The sequence below is a fragment of the Haemorhous mexicanus genome, unplaced genomic scaffold (genome assembly GCF_027477595.1).
Source record: "Haemorhous mexicanus isolate bHaeMex1 unplaced genomic scaffold, bHaeMex1.pri scaffold_163_ctg1, whole genome shotgun sequence".
NCBI classification, from domain to species: Eukaryota; Metazoa; Chordata; class Aves; order Passeriformes; family Fringillidae; genus Haemorhous; species Haemorhous mexicanus.
This window is the reverse complement of record NW_026776006.1, coordinates 22919-37675: the sequence shown is the minus strand read 5'-3', so window position 1 is coordinate 37675 and position 14757 is coordinate 22919. Positions and strand designations below refer to the sequence as shown.

Here is a 14757-nt window from a genome sequence, read left to right as displayed (position 1 = left end):
GATCTCAGCTCGGCCACGATCTGCTCCTCCGCACCTGGGCACAGGTGAGTGACAGGTGAGACCATCAGTGACCATCCCTGACCATCCCTGACCATCCCTGACCCCCCTGTCCATCCCTGCAGCGCCAGCTCGGGGGCGGGGAGGGCGGGGAGGGAGGCCCGCAGCTCGGCCATGATCTGCTCCTCCGCACCTGGGGACAGGTGAGTGACAGGTGAGTGACAGGTGAGACTGTCCCTGACCATCCCTGACCCCCCCTGTTCATCCCTGCAGCGCCAGCTCGGGGGCGGGGAGCGCCGGCAGGGACGCCCGCAGCTCGGCCATGATCTGCTCCTCTGCACCTGGGCACAGGTGAGGGACAGGTGAGTGACAGGTGAGACCACTGACCGTCACACCTGACCATCACACCTGACCATCCCTGACCCCCCTGTCCATCCCTGCAGGGCCAGCTCGGGGGCGGGGAGGGCCGGGAGGGACGCCCGCAGCTCGGCCACGATCTGCTCCTCCGCACCTGGGCACAGGTGAGCGACAGGTGAGTGACAGGTGAGTGACAGGTGAGACCACTGACCGTCACACCTGACCATCACTGACCGTCACACCTGACCGTCACACATGACCATCAGTGACCATCACACCTGACCATCACACCTGACCGTCACACCTGACCGTCACACCTGACCATCACTGACCATCACACCTGACCATCACACCTGACCGTCACACCTGACCGTCACACCTGACCGTCACTGACCATCCCTGACCGGCAGCAAGCAGCAGTGACTACCAAAGGTGCGCTCCCAGGTGTGCCCAGGTGTGCCCAGGGGTACCTGTATGTACTCAGGTGTGTTTTAGGCATGTCAAGGTGTGCCCAGGTGTACTCAGAGGCGTGCCCATGTGTATCCAAGTGTATCTGTGTGTAACCACGTGTGCCCATTAGCGTGCCCAGGTGCGCCTGTCTGTGCCCAGGTATGCTCCCAGGTGTACCTGTATGAACCCAAGTGTGCCCAGGTGTATCTGTGTGTGCCCAGGTGTGCTCTCAGGTGTACCCAGGTGTGCCCAGGTGTGTCTGGATGTGCACAGGTGTACTTGTATGTACTCAGGTGTGCTCTCAGCTGTATCCGGGTGTGCCCAGGTGTGCCCAGGTGTGCCTGTATGTACTCAGGTGTGCTCCCAGCTGCGCCCAGGTGTATCTGTGTGTGCCCAGGTGTATCTGTGTGTGCCCAGGCGTGCCCAGGTGTGCCTGTATGTACTCAGGTGTGCTCCCAGGTGTGCCCAGGTGTCTGTGCGCGCCCAGGTGCGCTCCCAGGTGTGTTTGTATGTACTCAGGTGTGCTACTAGGTGTGCCCAGGTGTATCTGTGTGTGCCCAGGTGTGCCCAGGTGTGCCTGTATGTACTCAGGTGTGCTCCTAGGTGTGCCTAGGTGTATCTGTATGTACTCAGGTGTGCTCCCAGCTGTGCCTAGGTGGATCTGTGTGCGCCCAGGTGTATCTGTGCGTACCCGGGTGTGCCCAGGTGTGCTCCCAGGTGTGCCCAGGTGTATCTGTGTGTGCCCAGGTGTGTCTGTATGTACTCAGGTGTGCTCCTAGGTGTGCCCAGGTGTATCTGTGTGTCCTCAGGTGTATCTGTGTGTGCCCAGGTGTGCCCAGGTGTGCCTGTATGTACTCAGCTGTGCTCCCAGGTGTGCCCAGGTGTATCTGTGGGTGCCCAGGTGTGCCCAGGTGTGCCTGTATGTACTCAGGTGTGCTCTCAGCTGTACCCAGGTGTATCTGTGTGTGCCCAGCTGTGCCCAGGTGTATCTGTGTGTGCCCAGGTGTGCCTGTATGTACTCAGGTGTGCTCCCAGGTGTGCCCAGGTGTATCTGCGCGTGCCCAGGTGTGCCCAGGTGCGCTCACCGTTGATGAGGTAGGGGTGGTTGCAGCACTTGCGCAGCTCCATCATGGTGTTCAGCAGGTTGGGCACGTTGCCGTGCCCCGCCCCCCGGGCCAGGTAAGCAAAGTTGCGCTCCAAGATGGCGCGGTACAGGCCAGGTGTGCCCAGGTGTGTGCCCAGGTGTGTCTGTATGTACTGAGGTGTGCTCCCAGGTGTGCCCAGGTGTATCTGTGCGCGCCCAGGTGTGCCCAGGTGTGTGCCCAGGTGTGTTTGTATGTACTCAGGTGTGCTACTACGTGTGCCCAAGTGTATCTGTGTGCTCCCAGGTGCGCCCAGGTGAGCCTGTATGTACTCAGGTATGCTCCCAGGTGTGCCCAGGTGTGTTCCTAGGTGTGCCCAGGTGCATCTGTGTGTGCACAGGTGTATTTGTGTGTGCCCAGGTGTGTCAAGGTGTGCCCAGGTATGCCTGTATGTACTCAGGTGTGCTCCCAGCTGTGCCTAGGTGTATCTGTGTGTGCCCAGGTGTGCTCTCAGCTGTGCCCAGGTGTATCTGTGTGTGCCCAGGTGTGCTCTCAGCTGTGCCCAGGTGTATCTGTGTGTGCCCAGGTGTGCCTGTATGTACTCAGGTGCGCTCCCAGCTGTGCCCAGGTGTATCTGTGTGTGCCCAGCTGTGCCCAGGTGTGTCTGTGCGTGCCCAGGTGTGCCCAGGTGCGCTCACCGTTGATGAGGTAGGGGTGGTTGCAGCACTTGCGCAGCTCCATCATGGTGTTCAGCAGGTTGGGCACGTTGCCGTGCCCCGCCCCCCGGGCCAGGTAAGCGAAGTTGCGCTCCAAGATGGCGCGGTACAGGCGCTTCTGGGCGTTGGTCAGCTCCACCTCGATGATGGTCTCCTGCTTGGGCGCCAGGTTCTTCTCCACGTCCTCCTTCAGCCGCCGCAGCATCATCGGCTTCAGCAGCGCCTGCAGCTTCTGCACCTGCGCGCCCACAGCACACCTGTCGCACCTGGGCGGGGGCTGGGGGAGCCCAGGAGCGGCGGCGGCGAGATACAGCCACACCTGTCGCACCTGAGTGCAGCTACAGCTGCACCTGCCGCACCTGGGCAGGACTACGGCCACATCTGTAATACCTGGGGACACCTGTCACACCTGCACAAGGTGTAGGAAGTGCCCAGGGGTGGATTTGAGTGGCTATGGCCACACCTGTCGCACCTGGGCAGGACTACGGCCACACCTGTCATACCTGGGGACACCTGTCACACCTGGCCGGGGGCTGGGGGGAGCCCAGGAGTGGCGGGGAGGAGATACGGCCACACCCACCGCACCTGGGAAGGACTACGGCCACACCTGTCGCACCTGGGGACACCTGTCGCACCTGGGCGGGGGCTGGGGGGAGCCCAGGAGCGGCGGGGAGGAGATAGGGCCACACCCACCGCACCTGGGCAGGACTACGGCCACACCCACCGCACCTGGGCAGGACTACGGCCACACCTGTCATACCTGGGGACACCTGTCACACCTGCACAAGGTGTAGGAAGTGCCCAGGGGTGAATTTGAGGGGCTATGGCCACACCTGTCACACCTGGGCGTGACTACAGCCACACCTGTTGCATCTGAAAAAGGCTCAGGAAGTCTCCAGGTGTGCCCAGGTGTGCCCAGGTGTGCCCAGATGAGCTCCAAACTCCTCTCTAAGACCCTGCCATGACATCAAACCCCGCCCAAACCCCCCCAGTCGCCTTGCTCAGGTGCGCCAGGTGTGCCCAGGTGCGCCCAGGTGTGCCCAGGTGAGCCCCAAACTCCTAAGACCATGCGATGACCTCAAACCCCCCCAACTGCCACGCCCAGGTACGCCAGGTGTGCCCAGGTACCCCAGGTGTGCACAGGTGTGCCCAGGTGAGCCCCAAACTCCTCTCTAAGAGCCCACAATGACATCAAACCCCACCCAAACCCCCCCAGCTGCCATGCTCAGGTGCGCCAGGTGTTCCCAGGTGTGCCCAGGTACACCAGGTGTGCTCAGGTGTGCCCAGGTGTGCCCAGGTGAGCCCCAAACTCCTCTCTAAGAACCCACAATGACATCAAACCCCACCCAACCCCCCCAGCTGCCACACCCACGCACACCAGGTGCTCCCAGGTGTGCCCAGGTGTGCCCAGGTGAGCCCCAAACTCCTCTCTAAGAGCCCGTCATGACATCAAACCCCGCCCAAACCCCCCCAGCTGCCACACTCAGGTACACCAGGTCCTCCCAGGTGCTCCAGGTGTGCCCAGGTGTGCCCAGGTGAGCCCCAAACTCCTCTCTAAGACCCCGCAATGACATCAAACCCCGCCCAAACCCCCCCAGCTGCCATGCTCAGGTACACCAGGTGCTCCCAGGTGTACCCAGGTACACCAGGTGTGCCCAGGTGTGCACAGGTGAGCCTCAAACTCCTCTCTAAGACCCCGCAACGACATCAAACCCCGCCCAAACCCCCCCAGCTGCCACACTCAGGTACACCAGGTGCTCCCAGGTGCGCCAAGGTACACCAGGTGCTCCCAGGTGGGCCCAGGTGCGCGGCTCACCTGCTCCTCGGTCTTCAGGTCGCCGAAGTCCTTGAGGAACTCGGCCTCGGAGGGGAACTGGGAGGGCTCCAGGAAGTGCAGGAGGCTGAAGAGCTCCTCGACCGTGTTCTGCAAAGGTGTGCCCGTCAGCAGCACCTTGTGCTCCTGCAGGTGAGACAGGTAACACAGGTAAGGGACAGGTAACTGCTGAAATAACTGGTACAGGTGAGGTACAGCTGGGACAGGTGGGGCTGAAGAGCTCCTCGACCGTGTTCTGCAAAGGTGTGCCCGTCAGCAGCACCTTGTGCTCCTGCAGGTGAGATACAGGTAAGAGACAGGTGAGACAGGTGAGGGACAGGTGAGGGGTGAAACAAGTGATACAGGTGAGGTACAGCTGGGACAGGAGGGGCTGAAGAGCTCCTCGACCGTGTTCTGCACAGGTGTGCCCGTCAGCAGCACCTTGTGCTCCTGCAGGTGAGACAGGTGAGACAGGTGAGACAGGTGAGGGACAGGTGAGGGGTGAAACAAGTGATACAGGTGAGGTACAGGTGGGACAGGTGGGGCTGAAGAGCTCCTCGACCGTGTTCTGCAAAGGTGTGCCCGTCAGCAGCACCTTGTGCTCCTACAGGTGACACAGGTGAGACAGGTAAGGGGTGAAACAAGTGATACAGGTGAGGTACAGGTGGGACAGGTAAGGGACAGGTGAGACAGGTAAGGGACAGGTGAGACAGGTAAGGGACAGGTGGGACAGGTAAGGGACAGGTGGGACAGGTAACTGCTGGAATAACTGGTACAGGTGAGGTACAGGTGGGACAGGTGAGGCTGAAGAGCTCCTCGACCGTGTTCTGCACAGGTGTGCCCGTCAGCAGCACCTTGTGCTCCTGCAGGTGAGATACAGGTAACACAGGTAAGGGACAGGTGGGACAGGTAACTGCTGAAATAACTGGTACAGGTGAGGTACAGGTGGGACAGCTGGGGCTGAAGAGCTCCTCGACCGTGTTCTGCACAGGTGTGCCCGTCAGCAGCACCTTGTGCTCCTGCAGGTGAGACAGGTGAGACAGGTGAGGGACAGGTAAGGGGTGAAACAAGTGATACAGGTGAGGTACAGCTGGGACAGGTGGGGCTGAAGAGCTCCTCGACCGTGTTCTGCAAAGGTGTGCCCGTCAGCAGCACCTTGTGCTCCTGCAGGTGACACAGGTAACACAGGTAAGGGACAGGTGGGACAGGTAACTGCTTAAATAACTGGTACAGGTGAGGTACAGGCGGGACAGGTGGGGCTGAAGAGCTCCTCGACCGTGTTCTGCACAGGTGTGCCCGTCAGCAGCACCTTGTGCTCCTGCAGGTGAGATACAGGTAAGAGACAGGTGAGGGACAGGTGAGACAAGTGAGGGACAAGTAAAGGACAGGTGTGACACATCTGACAGCGTGCAGTGCCGGTTCTTGAGGCGCTGTGCTCAGGTATAACCCCAGTATGACCCCAGGTATGTATCCCCAGGTGTGCCCAGGTGCACCCAGGTGTGCCCAGGTGTGTGCCCAGGTGTGCACTGACCAGGTCCATGTGCTTCAGGCTGTCCAGCAGCTTGCAGTGCCGGTTCTTGAGGCGCTGTGTGACCCCAGGTGTGTATCCCCATGTATCCCCATGTATCCCCATGTCTCCCCAGGTGTGCCCAGGTGTGCCCAGGTGTGCCCAGGTGTGCACTGACCAGGTCCATGTGCTTCAGGCTGTCCAGCAGCTTGCAGTGCCGGTTCTTGAGGCGGTGTGCTCAGGTATAACCCCAGTATGACCCCAGGTATGTATCCCCAGGTGTATCCCCAGGTGTGCCCAGGTGTGCCCAGGTGTGCCCAGGTGTGCACTGACCAGGTCCATGTGCTTCAGGCTGTCCACCAGCTTGCAGTGCCGGTTCTTGAGACGGTGTGCTCAGGTATAACCCCAGTATGACCCCAGGTATGTATCCCCAGGTGTATCCCCAGGTGTGCCCAGGTGTGCCCAGGTGTGCCCAGGTGTGCACTGACCAGGTCCATGTGCTTCAGGCTGTCCAGCAGCTTGCAGTGCCGGTTCTTGAGGTGGTGTGCTCAGGTATAACCCCAGTATGACCCCAGGTATGTATCCCCAGGTGTATCCCCAGGTGTGCCCAGGTGTGCCCAGGTGTGCCCAGGTGTGCACTGACCAGGTCCATGTGCTTCAGGCTGTCCACCAGCTTGCAGTGCCGGTTCTTGAGGCGGTGCGCTCAGGTATAACCCCAGTATAACCCCAGGTATGTATCCCCAGGTGTATCCCCAGGTGTGCCCAGGTGTGCCCAGGTGTGCCCAGGTGTGTTCCCCAGGTGTGCACTGACCAGGTCCATGTGCTTGAGGCTGTCCAGCAGCTTGCAGTGCCGGTTCTTGAGGCGGTGCGCTCAGGTATAACCCCAGTATAACCCCAGGTGTGTATCCCCATGTATCCCCAGGTGTGCCCAGGTGTGCCCAGGTGTATCCCTAGCTGTGCCCAGGTGTGCCCAGGTGTGCCCCCCAGGTGTGCACTGACCAGGTCCATGTGCTTCAGGCTGTCCAGCACCTTGCAGTGCCGGTTCTTGAGGCGCTGTGTGACCCCAGGTATGTACCTGTGTGCACTCAGGTGTATCCCTAGCTGTACCCAGGTGTGCCCAGGTGTGCCCAGGTGTGCCCCCCAGGTGTGCACTGACCAGGTCCATGTGCTTCAGGCTGTCCAGCAGCTTGCAGTGCCGGTTCTTGAGGCGGTGCGCCTCGTCGATGACCACGCAGCGCCACTGGACCTCGCGCAGCTCGGGGCAGTCCGACAGGATCATCTCGAACGTCGTGATCAGCGCGTCGAACTTGTACGCACCTGGGATCAGCCGGCCCTGCAGGTAGCACAGGTGTGCGCAGGTGAGGCTCGGGGCAGCTCACCTGGCTGCCACAGAGGGGCCTTTGGTGCTGCTGGATGGCCTGGCAGGCTGTCGTGATACACTGGTGTGTGCACAGGTGTGTGCAGGTGTGTTACAGGTGAGACAGGTGAGCTCACCTGGCTGCCACAGAGGGGCCTTTGGTGCTGCTGGATGGCCTGGCAGGTGGTCGTGATACACTGGTGTGTGCACAGGTGTGTGCAGGTGTGTTACAGGTGAGACAGGTGAGCTCACCTGGCTGGCCTCCAAGGGTGTTTCATGCTGCTGAGTCACCTGCCAGGCCGCTGTGGTACACCAGGGTGTGTTTGCAGAGATGTGCAGGTGTGTACAGGTGTGTTAGAGGTGCACAGGTGAGACAGGTGAGCTCACCTGGCTGCCATTTGAGGGCGTTTTGTGCTGGTGGATCACCTGCCAGGCTGCTGTGGTACACCAGGGTGTGTTTGCAGGTGTGTACAGGTGTCTACAGGTGTGTTACAGGTGCACAGGTGTGCACAGGTGAGCTCACCTTGCTGTCCTTGCAGTACATCTCGTACTGCTGGATCATCTACCGGCTGGCCAGGCTGCCGTGGTGTGCTCAGGTGAGCACAGGTGTGTCACTGACCCCATACAGGTGTACAGGTGTGCCCAGGTGAGCTCACCTTGCTGTCCTTGCAGTACATCTCGTACTGCTGGATCACCTGCCGGCTGGCCAGGCTGCCGTGGTGTGCACAGGTGTGCACAGGTGTGTCACTGACCCCATACAGGTGTGTTACAGGTGTGGCCAGGTGTGCCCAGGTGAGCTCACCTTGCTGTCCTTGCAGTACATCTCGTACTGCTGGATCATCTGCCGGCTGGCCAGGCTGCCGTGGTGTGCTCAGGTGTGCACAGGTGTGTCACTGACCCCATACAGGTGTATCCCAGCTCCCATACAGGTGTGTCACTGACCCCATACAGGTGTGTCACTGACCCCATACAGGTGTGCCCAGGTGTGCCCAGGTGAGCTCACCTTGCTGTCCTTGCAGTACATCTCGTACTGCTGGATCACCTGCCGGCTGGCCAGGCTGCCGTGGTGTGCTCAGGTGTGCACAGGTGTGTCACTGACACATACAGGTGTGTTATTTGTACAATACAGATACCCAGGTGTGCCCAGGTGAGCTCACCTTGCTGTCCTTGCAGTACATCTCGTACTGCTGGATCATCTGCCGGCTGGCCAGGCTGCCGTGGTACACGATGGTGTTCAGGTGCGTCCAGGTGCCGAACTCGCGCTCCCAGTTGGCGATGGTGGAGAGCGGCGCGATCACCAGGTAAGGGCCGCGCACACCTGCGCCGTGCACCTCCTGCAGGAAGGCGATCGACTGGATCGTCTTGCCCAGCCCCATCTCGTCCGCCAGGATGCAGTTCTGCCTGCGGGACAGGTGAGCACAGGTGAGGCACACCTGGCACAGGTAAGGTGTACCTGGGATACACCTGGGGTACACCTGGGGAACACCTGGGGAACACCTGAGGGACAAGGCTTGGTCTTGCCCAGCCCCATCTCGTCTCCCAGGATGCAGTTCTGCCTGCGGGACAGGTGAGCACAGGTGAGGCACACCTGGCACAGGTAAGGTGTACCTGGGATACACCTGGGATACACCAGGGATACACCTGGGATACACCTGGGGAACACCTGAGGGACAAGGCTTGGTCTTGCCCAGCCCCACCTGGTCTCCCAGGATGCAGTTCTGCCTGCGGGACAGGTGAGCACAGGTGAGGCACACCTGGCACAGGTAAGGTGTACCTGGGATACACCTGGGATACACCTGGGGAACACCTGGGATACACCTGGGGAACACCTGAGGGACAAGGCTTGGTCTTGCCCAGCCCCACCTGGTCTCCCAGGATGCAGTTCTGCCTGCGGGACAGGTGAGCACAGGTGAGGCACACCTGGCACAGGTAAGGTGTACCTGGGATACACCTGGGGAACACCTGGGATACACCTGGGGAACACCTGAGGGACAAGGCTTGGTCTTGCCCAGCCCCATCTCGTCCGCCAGGATGCAGTTCTGCCTGCGGGACAGGTGAGCACAGGTGAGGCACACCTGGCACAGGTAAGGTGTACCTGGGATACACCTGGGGAACACCTGGGGAACACCTGGGGAACACCTGAGGGACAAGGCTTGGTCTTGCCCAGCCCCACCTGGTCTCCCAGGATGCAGTTCTGCCTGCGGGACAGGTGAGCACAGGTGAGACACACCTGGCACAGGTAAGGTGTACCTGGGATACACCTGGGATACACCTGGGGAACACCTGAGGGACAAGGCTTGGTCTTGCCCAGCCCCACCTCATCCCCCAGGATGCAGTTCTGCCTGCGGGACAGGTGAGCACAGGTGAGGCACACCTGGCACAGGTAAGGTGTACCTGGGATACACCTGGGATACACCTGGGATACACCTGGGATACACCTGGGGAACACCTGAGGGACAAGGCTTGGTCTTGCCCAGCCCCACCTGGTCTCCCAGGATGCAGTTCTGCCTGCGGGACAGCTGAGCCCAGGTGAGGCACACCTGGCACAGGTAAGGTGTACCTGGGATACACCTGGGATACACCTGGGATACACCTGGGGAACACCTGAGGGACAAGGCTTGGTCTTGCCCAGCCCCACCTCGTCCCCCAGGATGCAGTTCTGCCTGCGGGACAGGTGAGCACAGGTGAGGCACACCTGGCACAGATAACGTGTACCTGGGATACACCTGGGATACACCAGGGATACACCTGGGATACACCTGGGGAACACCTGAGGGACAAGGCTTGGTCTTGCCCAGCCCCACCTGGTCTCCCAGGATGCAGTTCTGCCTGCGGGACAGGTGAGCACAGGTGAGACACACCTGGCACAGGTAAGGTGCCCCTAGGATATACCTGGGACAGGTAAGGTACAGCTACGGAACACCTGACACAGGTGACGTGTACCTAAAATACAACTAAGACAGGTGACGTGTACCTAGGATACACCTGGGACAGGTAACCTACACCTGAGGCATACCTGGGACAGGTAAGTCACAGCTGGAATACACCTACAACAGTTAACGTGTACCTGGGATACACCTGGGGTAGATTTAGGTACCCTCACCTGTCCCAGCCGTTCCCCTGTCCCTGAGCTGTTCCCCAGGTGTGTTTACCTGGCCAGGTGTGCCCAGGTGAGCTCACCTGTTGTACCAGTTGAAGAGCAGCCAGTTGACCCCCTCCAGCTGGTGCTGCCCCACAGGTGTGCTCACCTGTCCCAGCTGTTCCCCTGTCCCTGAGCTGCTCCCCAGGTGTGTTTACCTGTCCCAGGTGTGTTTACCTGGCCAGGTGAGCTCACCTGTTGTACCAGTTGAAGAGCAGCCAGTTGACCCCCTCCAGCTGGTACTGCCCCACAGGTGTGCTCACCTGTCCCTGAGCTGTTCCCCTTTCCCAGCTGTTCCCAGCCCGTTCCCCAGGTGTGTTTACCTGGCCAGGTGAGCGCACCTGTTGTACCAGTTGAAGAGCAGCCAGTTGACCCCCTCCAGCTGGTACAGCCCCACAGGTGTGCTCACCTGTCCCTGAGCTGTTCCCCTGTCCCTGAGCTGTTCCCAGGCTGTTCCCCAGGTGTGTTTACCTGGCCAGGTGAGCTCACCTGTTGTACCAGTTGAAGAGCAGCCAGTTGACCCCCTCCAGCTGGTACTCCCGCAGCTGTGCTCACCTGTCCCAGCTGTTCCCCTGTCCCTGAGCTGTTCCCCAGGTGTGCTCACCTGTCCCAGCTGTTCCCCTGTCCCTGAGCTGTTCCCCAGGTGTGTTTACCTGGCCAGGTGTGCCCAGGTGAGCTCACCTGTTGTACCAGTTGAAGAGCAGCCAGTTGACCCCCTCCAGCTGGTACTCCCGCAGCTGGTTGTGGTTCTTGTACTCGTGCGACGCCTCCAGCTTCTTCCAGGCGCCGGCCTGGGGGCGGGGCTGCACAGGTGAGACACAGGTGAGACACAGGTGAGACACAGGTCAGGTACAGGTGAGGTACAAGTGACATACAGATGAGAGGTGAGACAGGAAAGGTACAGGTGAGACACAAGTGACATACAGGTGAGACACAGGTGAGATAGAGGTGAGGTACAGGTGAGGGACAGGTGGAAGACAGGTGAGACACAGGTAAGATACAGGTGAGATAGAGGTGAGACACAGGTGAGACAGAGATGAGATACAGGTGAGATACAGGTAAAGTACACGTGAGGCAAGTCATACAGGTGAGATACAGGTGAGCTAAGTCATACAGGTGAGATACAGGTAAGGTACAGGTAAAATACAGGTGAGATACAGGTGAGCTAAGTCATACAGCTGAGATACAGGTGAGCTAATTCATACAGATGAGCTAAGTCATACAGGTGAGATACAGGTGCAATAAGTCATACAGGTGAGATACAGGTGGAATAAGTCATATAGGTGAGATACAGGTGAGCTAATTCATACAGGTGAACTAAGTCATACAGGTGAGATACAGGTGAGCTAATTCATACAGGTGAGATACAGGTGAGCTAATTCATACAGGTGCAATAAGTCATACAGGTGAGATACAGGTGGAATAAGCCATACAGGTGAGATACAGGTGAGCCTGGCGAGTTACAGGGGAAGCACAGGTAAAGTACAGGTGAGACACAGGTAAAATACAGGTGAGATACAGGTGAGATAGATACAGGTAAGCCAAGTGAGAGAGATAAGTCACAGCTGAGATACAGGTGAGCTAAGTCATACAGATGAAATACAGGTGGGATACAGGTGAGATACAGGTGAGATACAGGTGAGATACAGGTGAGCCAAGTCATACAGGTGAGATACAGGTGGGATAAGTCATACAGGTGAGATATTTGTCAGAGATAAAATAAAGGTGAGGTAGGTGAGACACAGAGCTCACCTGTATGGGGTGTGGCTCACCTGTATGAGGTGTGGCTCACCTGTATGGGGTGTGGCTCACCTCTATGGGGTGTGGCTCACCTGTATGGGGTGGGGCTCACCTGTATAGGGTGTGGCTCACCTGTATGGGGTGTGGCTCACCTGTATGAGGTGTGGCTCACCTGTATGGGGTGTGGCTCACCTGCATAAGGTGTGGCTCACCTGTATGAGGTGTGGCTCACCTCTATGGGGTGTGGTTCACCTCTATGGGGTGTGGCTCACCTGTATGTGGGTGTGGCTCACCTGTATGAGGTGTGGCTCACCTGTATGTGGGTGTGGCTCACCTATATGGGGTGTGGCTCACCTGTATGGGGTGTGGCTCACCTGTATGTAGGTGTGGCTCACCTGTATGGGGTGTGGCTCACCTGTATGAGGTGTGGCTCAGCTGTATGAGGTGTGGCTCACCTGTATGGGGTGTGGCTCACCTCTATGGGGTGTGGCTCACCTGTATGGGGTGTAGCTCACCTGTATGGGGTGGGGCTCACCTGTATGGGGTGGGGCTCACCTGTATGGGGTGTGGCTCACCTCTATGGGGTGTGGCTCACCTGTATGGGGTGTGGCTCACCTGTATGGGGTGGGGCTCACCTGTATGGGGTGGGGCTCACCTGCATGGGGTGTGGTTCACCTCTATGGGGTGTGGCTCACCTGTATGAGGTATGGCTCACCTGTATAAGGTGTGGCTCACCTGTATAAGGTGTGGCTCACCTGTATGGGGTGTGGCTCACCTGTATGGGGTGTGGCTCACCTGTATGTGGGTGTGGCTCACCTGAGGGTGGGCGTGGCTAATCTGGGAGCGGACAGAGCTCACCCGGGAGTGGGCGTGGCCGATCTCGGGGGGGGCGTGTCTCACCTGGGCGCAGGTGGGGCTCACCTGTCTCTTGAGCTCGGGGTGCCGCGCCTGGATCCGCTTGAACTCGGCGATCTTGGCCTCGTCCACGTCCTCCTGCAGCTCCCAGGTGCTGTCCTCGTAGGGCAGCGAGCACCACTTCACCAGGTAATACACCACGGGCTGGGCAGGTAACACACCTGGTCAGGTGACACACCTGGACACACCTGGGCAGGTACCTGACTGACTGACAGAACCCCTCCTGCAGCTCCCAGGTGCTGTCCTCGTAGGGCAGCGAGCACCATTTCACCAGGTAATACACCACGGGCTGCACAGGTAACACACCTGGTCAGGTGACACACCTGGGCAGGTACCTGACTGACTGACAGAACCCCTCCTGCAGCTCCCAGGTGCTGTCCTCGTAGGGCAGCGAGCACCACTTCACCAGGTAATACACCACGGGCTGCGCAGGTAACACACCTGGTCAGGTGACACACCTGGTCAGGTGACACACCTGGACACACCTGGGCAGGTACCTGACTGACAGAACCCCTCCTGCAGCTCCCAGGTGCTGTCCTTCACCAGGTAATACACCACGGGCTGGGCAGGTAACACACCTGGTCAGATGACACACCTGGACACACCTGGGCAGGTACCTGACTGACAGAACCCCTCCTGCAGCTCCCAGGTGCTGTCCTCGTAGGGCAGGGAGCACCACTTCACCAGGTAATACACCACGGGCTGGGCAGGTAACACACCTGGTCAGGTGACACACCTGAATACACCTGACCAGGTAACTGACCTCACACCTGGACACGTAACTGACCCTACACCTGACCAGGTAACTCACACCTGGATACACCTGGACACGGAACTGACCCTACACCTGACCAGGTAACACACCTGGATACGCCTGGACAGGTAACTGGCCCTACACCTGACCAGGTAACACACCTGGATACGCCTGGACAGGTAACTGGCCCTACACCTGACCAGGTAACACACCTGGATACACCTGGACAGGTAACTGGCCCTACACCTGACCAGGTAACACACCTGGATATACCCGAACACGTAACTGACCTTACACCTGACCAGGTAACACACCTGGATACACCTGGACAGGTAACTGACCCTACACCTGACCAGGTAACTCACACCTGGATACACCTGGACACGGAACTGACCCTACACCTGACCAGGTAACACACCTGGACACACCTGGACACGGAACTGACCCTACACCTGACCAGGTAACACACCTGGATACACCTGGACACGGAACTGACCCTACACCTGACCAGGTAACACACCTGGACACACCTGGACACGTAACTGACCCTACACCTGACCAGGTAACACACCTGGACACACCTGGACAGGTAACTGACCCTACACCTGACCAGGTAACACACCACGGGCTGGGGAGGGACACGCCCCTGGGCAGGTACTGACCCCACACCTGGGCAGGTAACTCACACCTGGGCAGGTAACAGATCTCACAGCTGGACAGGTAACTCACACCTGGATACACCTGGACAGGTAACTCACACCTGGACAGGTAACAGATCTCACAGCTGGGCAGGTAACTCACACCTGGATATACCTGAGCAGGTAACTCACACCTGGATACACCTGGACAGGTAACTCACACCTGGATACACCTGGGCAGGTAACTCACACCTGGATATACCTGGGCAGGTAACTCACACCTGGATACACC

The 14757-nt window shown here is 59.2% G+C and overlaps 1 protein-coding gene across 1 annotated transcript in view; it reads right to left on the bottom strand.

Annotated features, from left to right (window-relative positions):
- The window catches only part of CHD8 (chromodomain helicase DNA binding protein 8), a 63810-nt gene that overhangs the window by 33977 nt on the left and 15076 nt on the right, over positions 1 to 14757 (bottom strand). The window contains 6 exon segments of the mRNA XM_059837577.1: positions 2585 to 2840; positions 4419 to 4562; positions 7079 to 7255; positions 8437 to 8680; positions 11100 to 11221; positions 13080 to 13217. Coding sequence (XP_059693560.1) covers positions 2585 to 2840; positions 4419 to 4562; positions 7079 to 7255; positions 8437 to 8680; positions 11100 to 11221; positions 13080 to 13217 — 1081 coding nt within the window.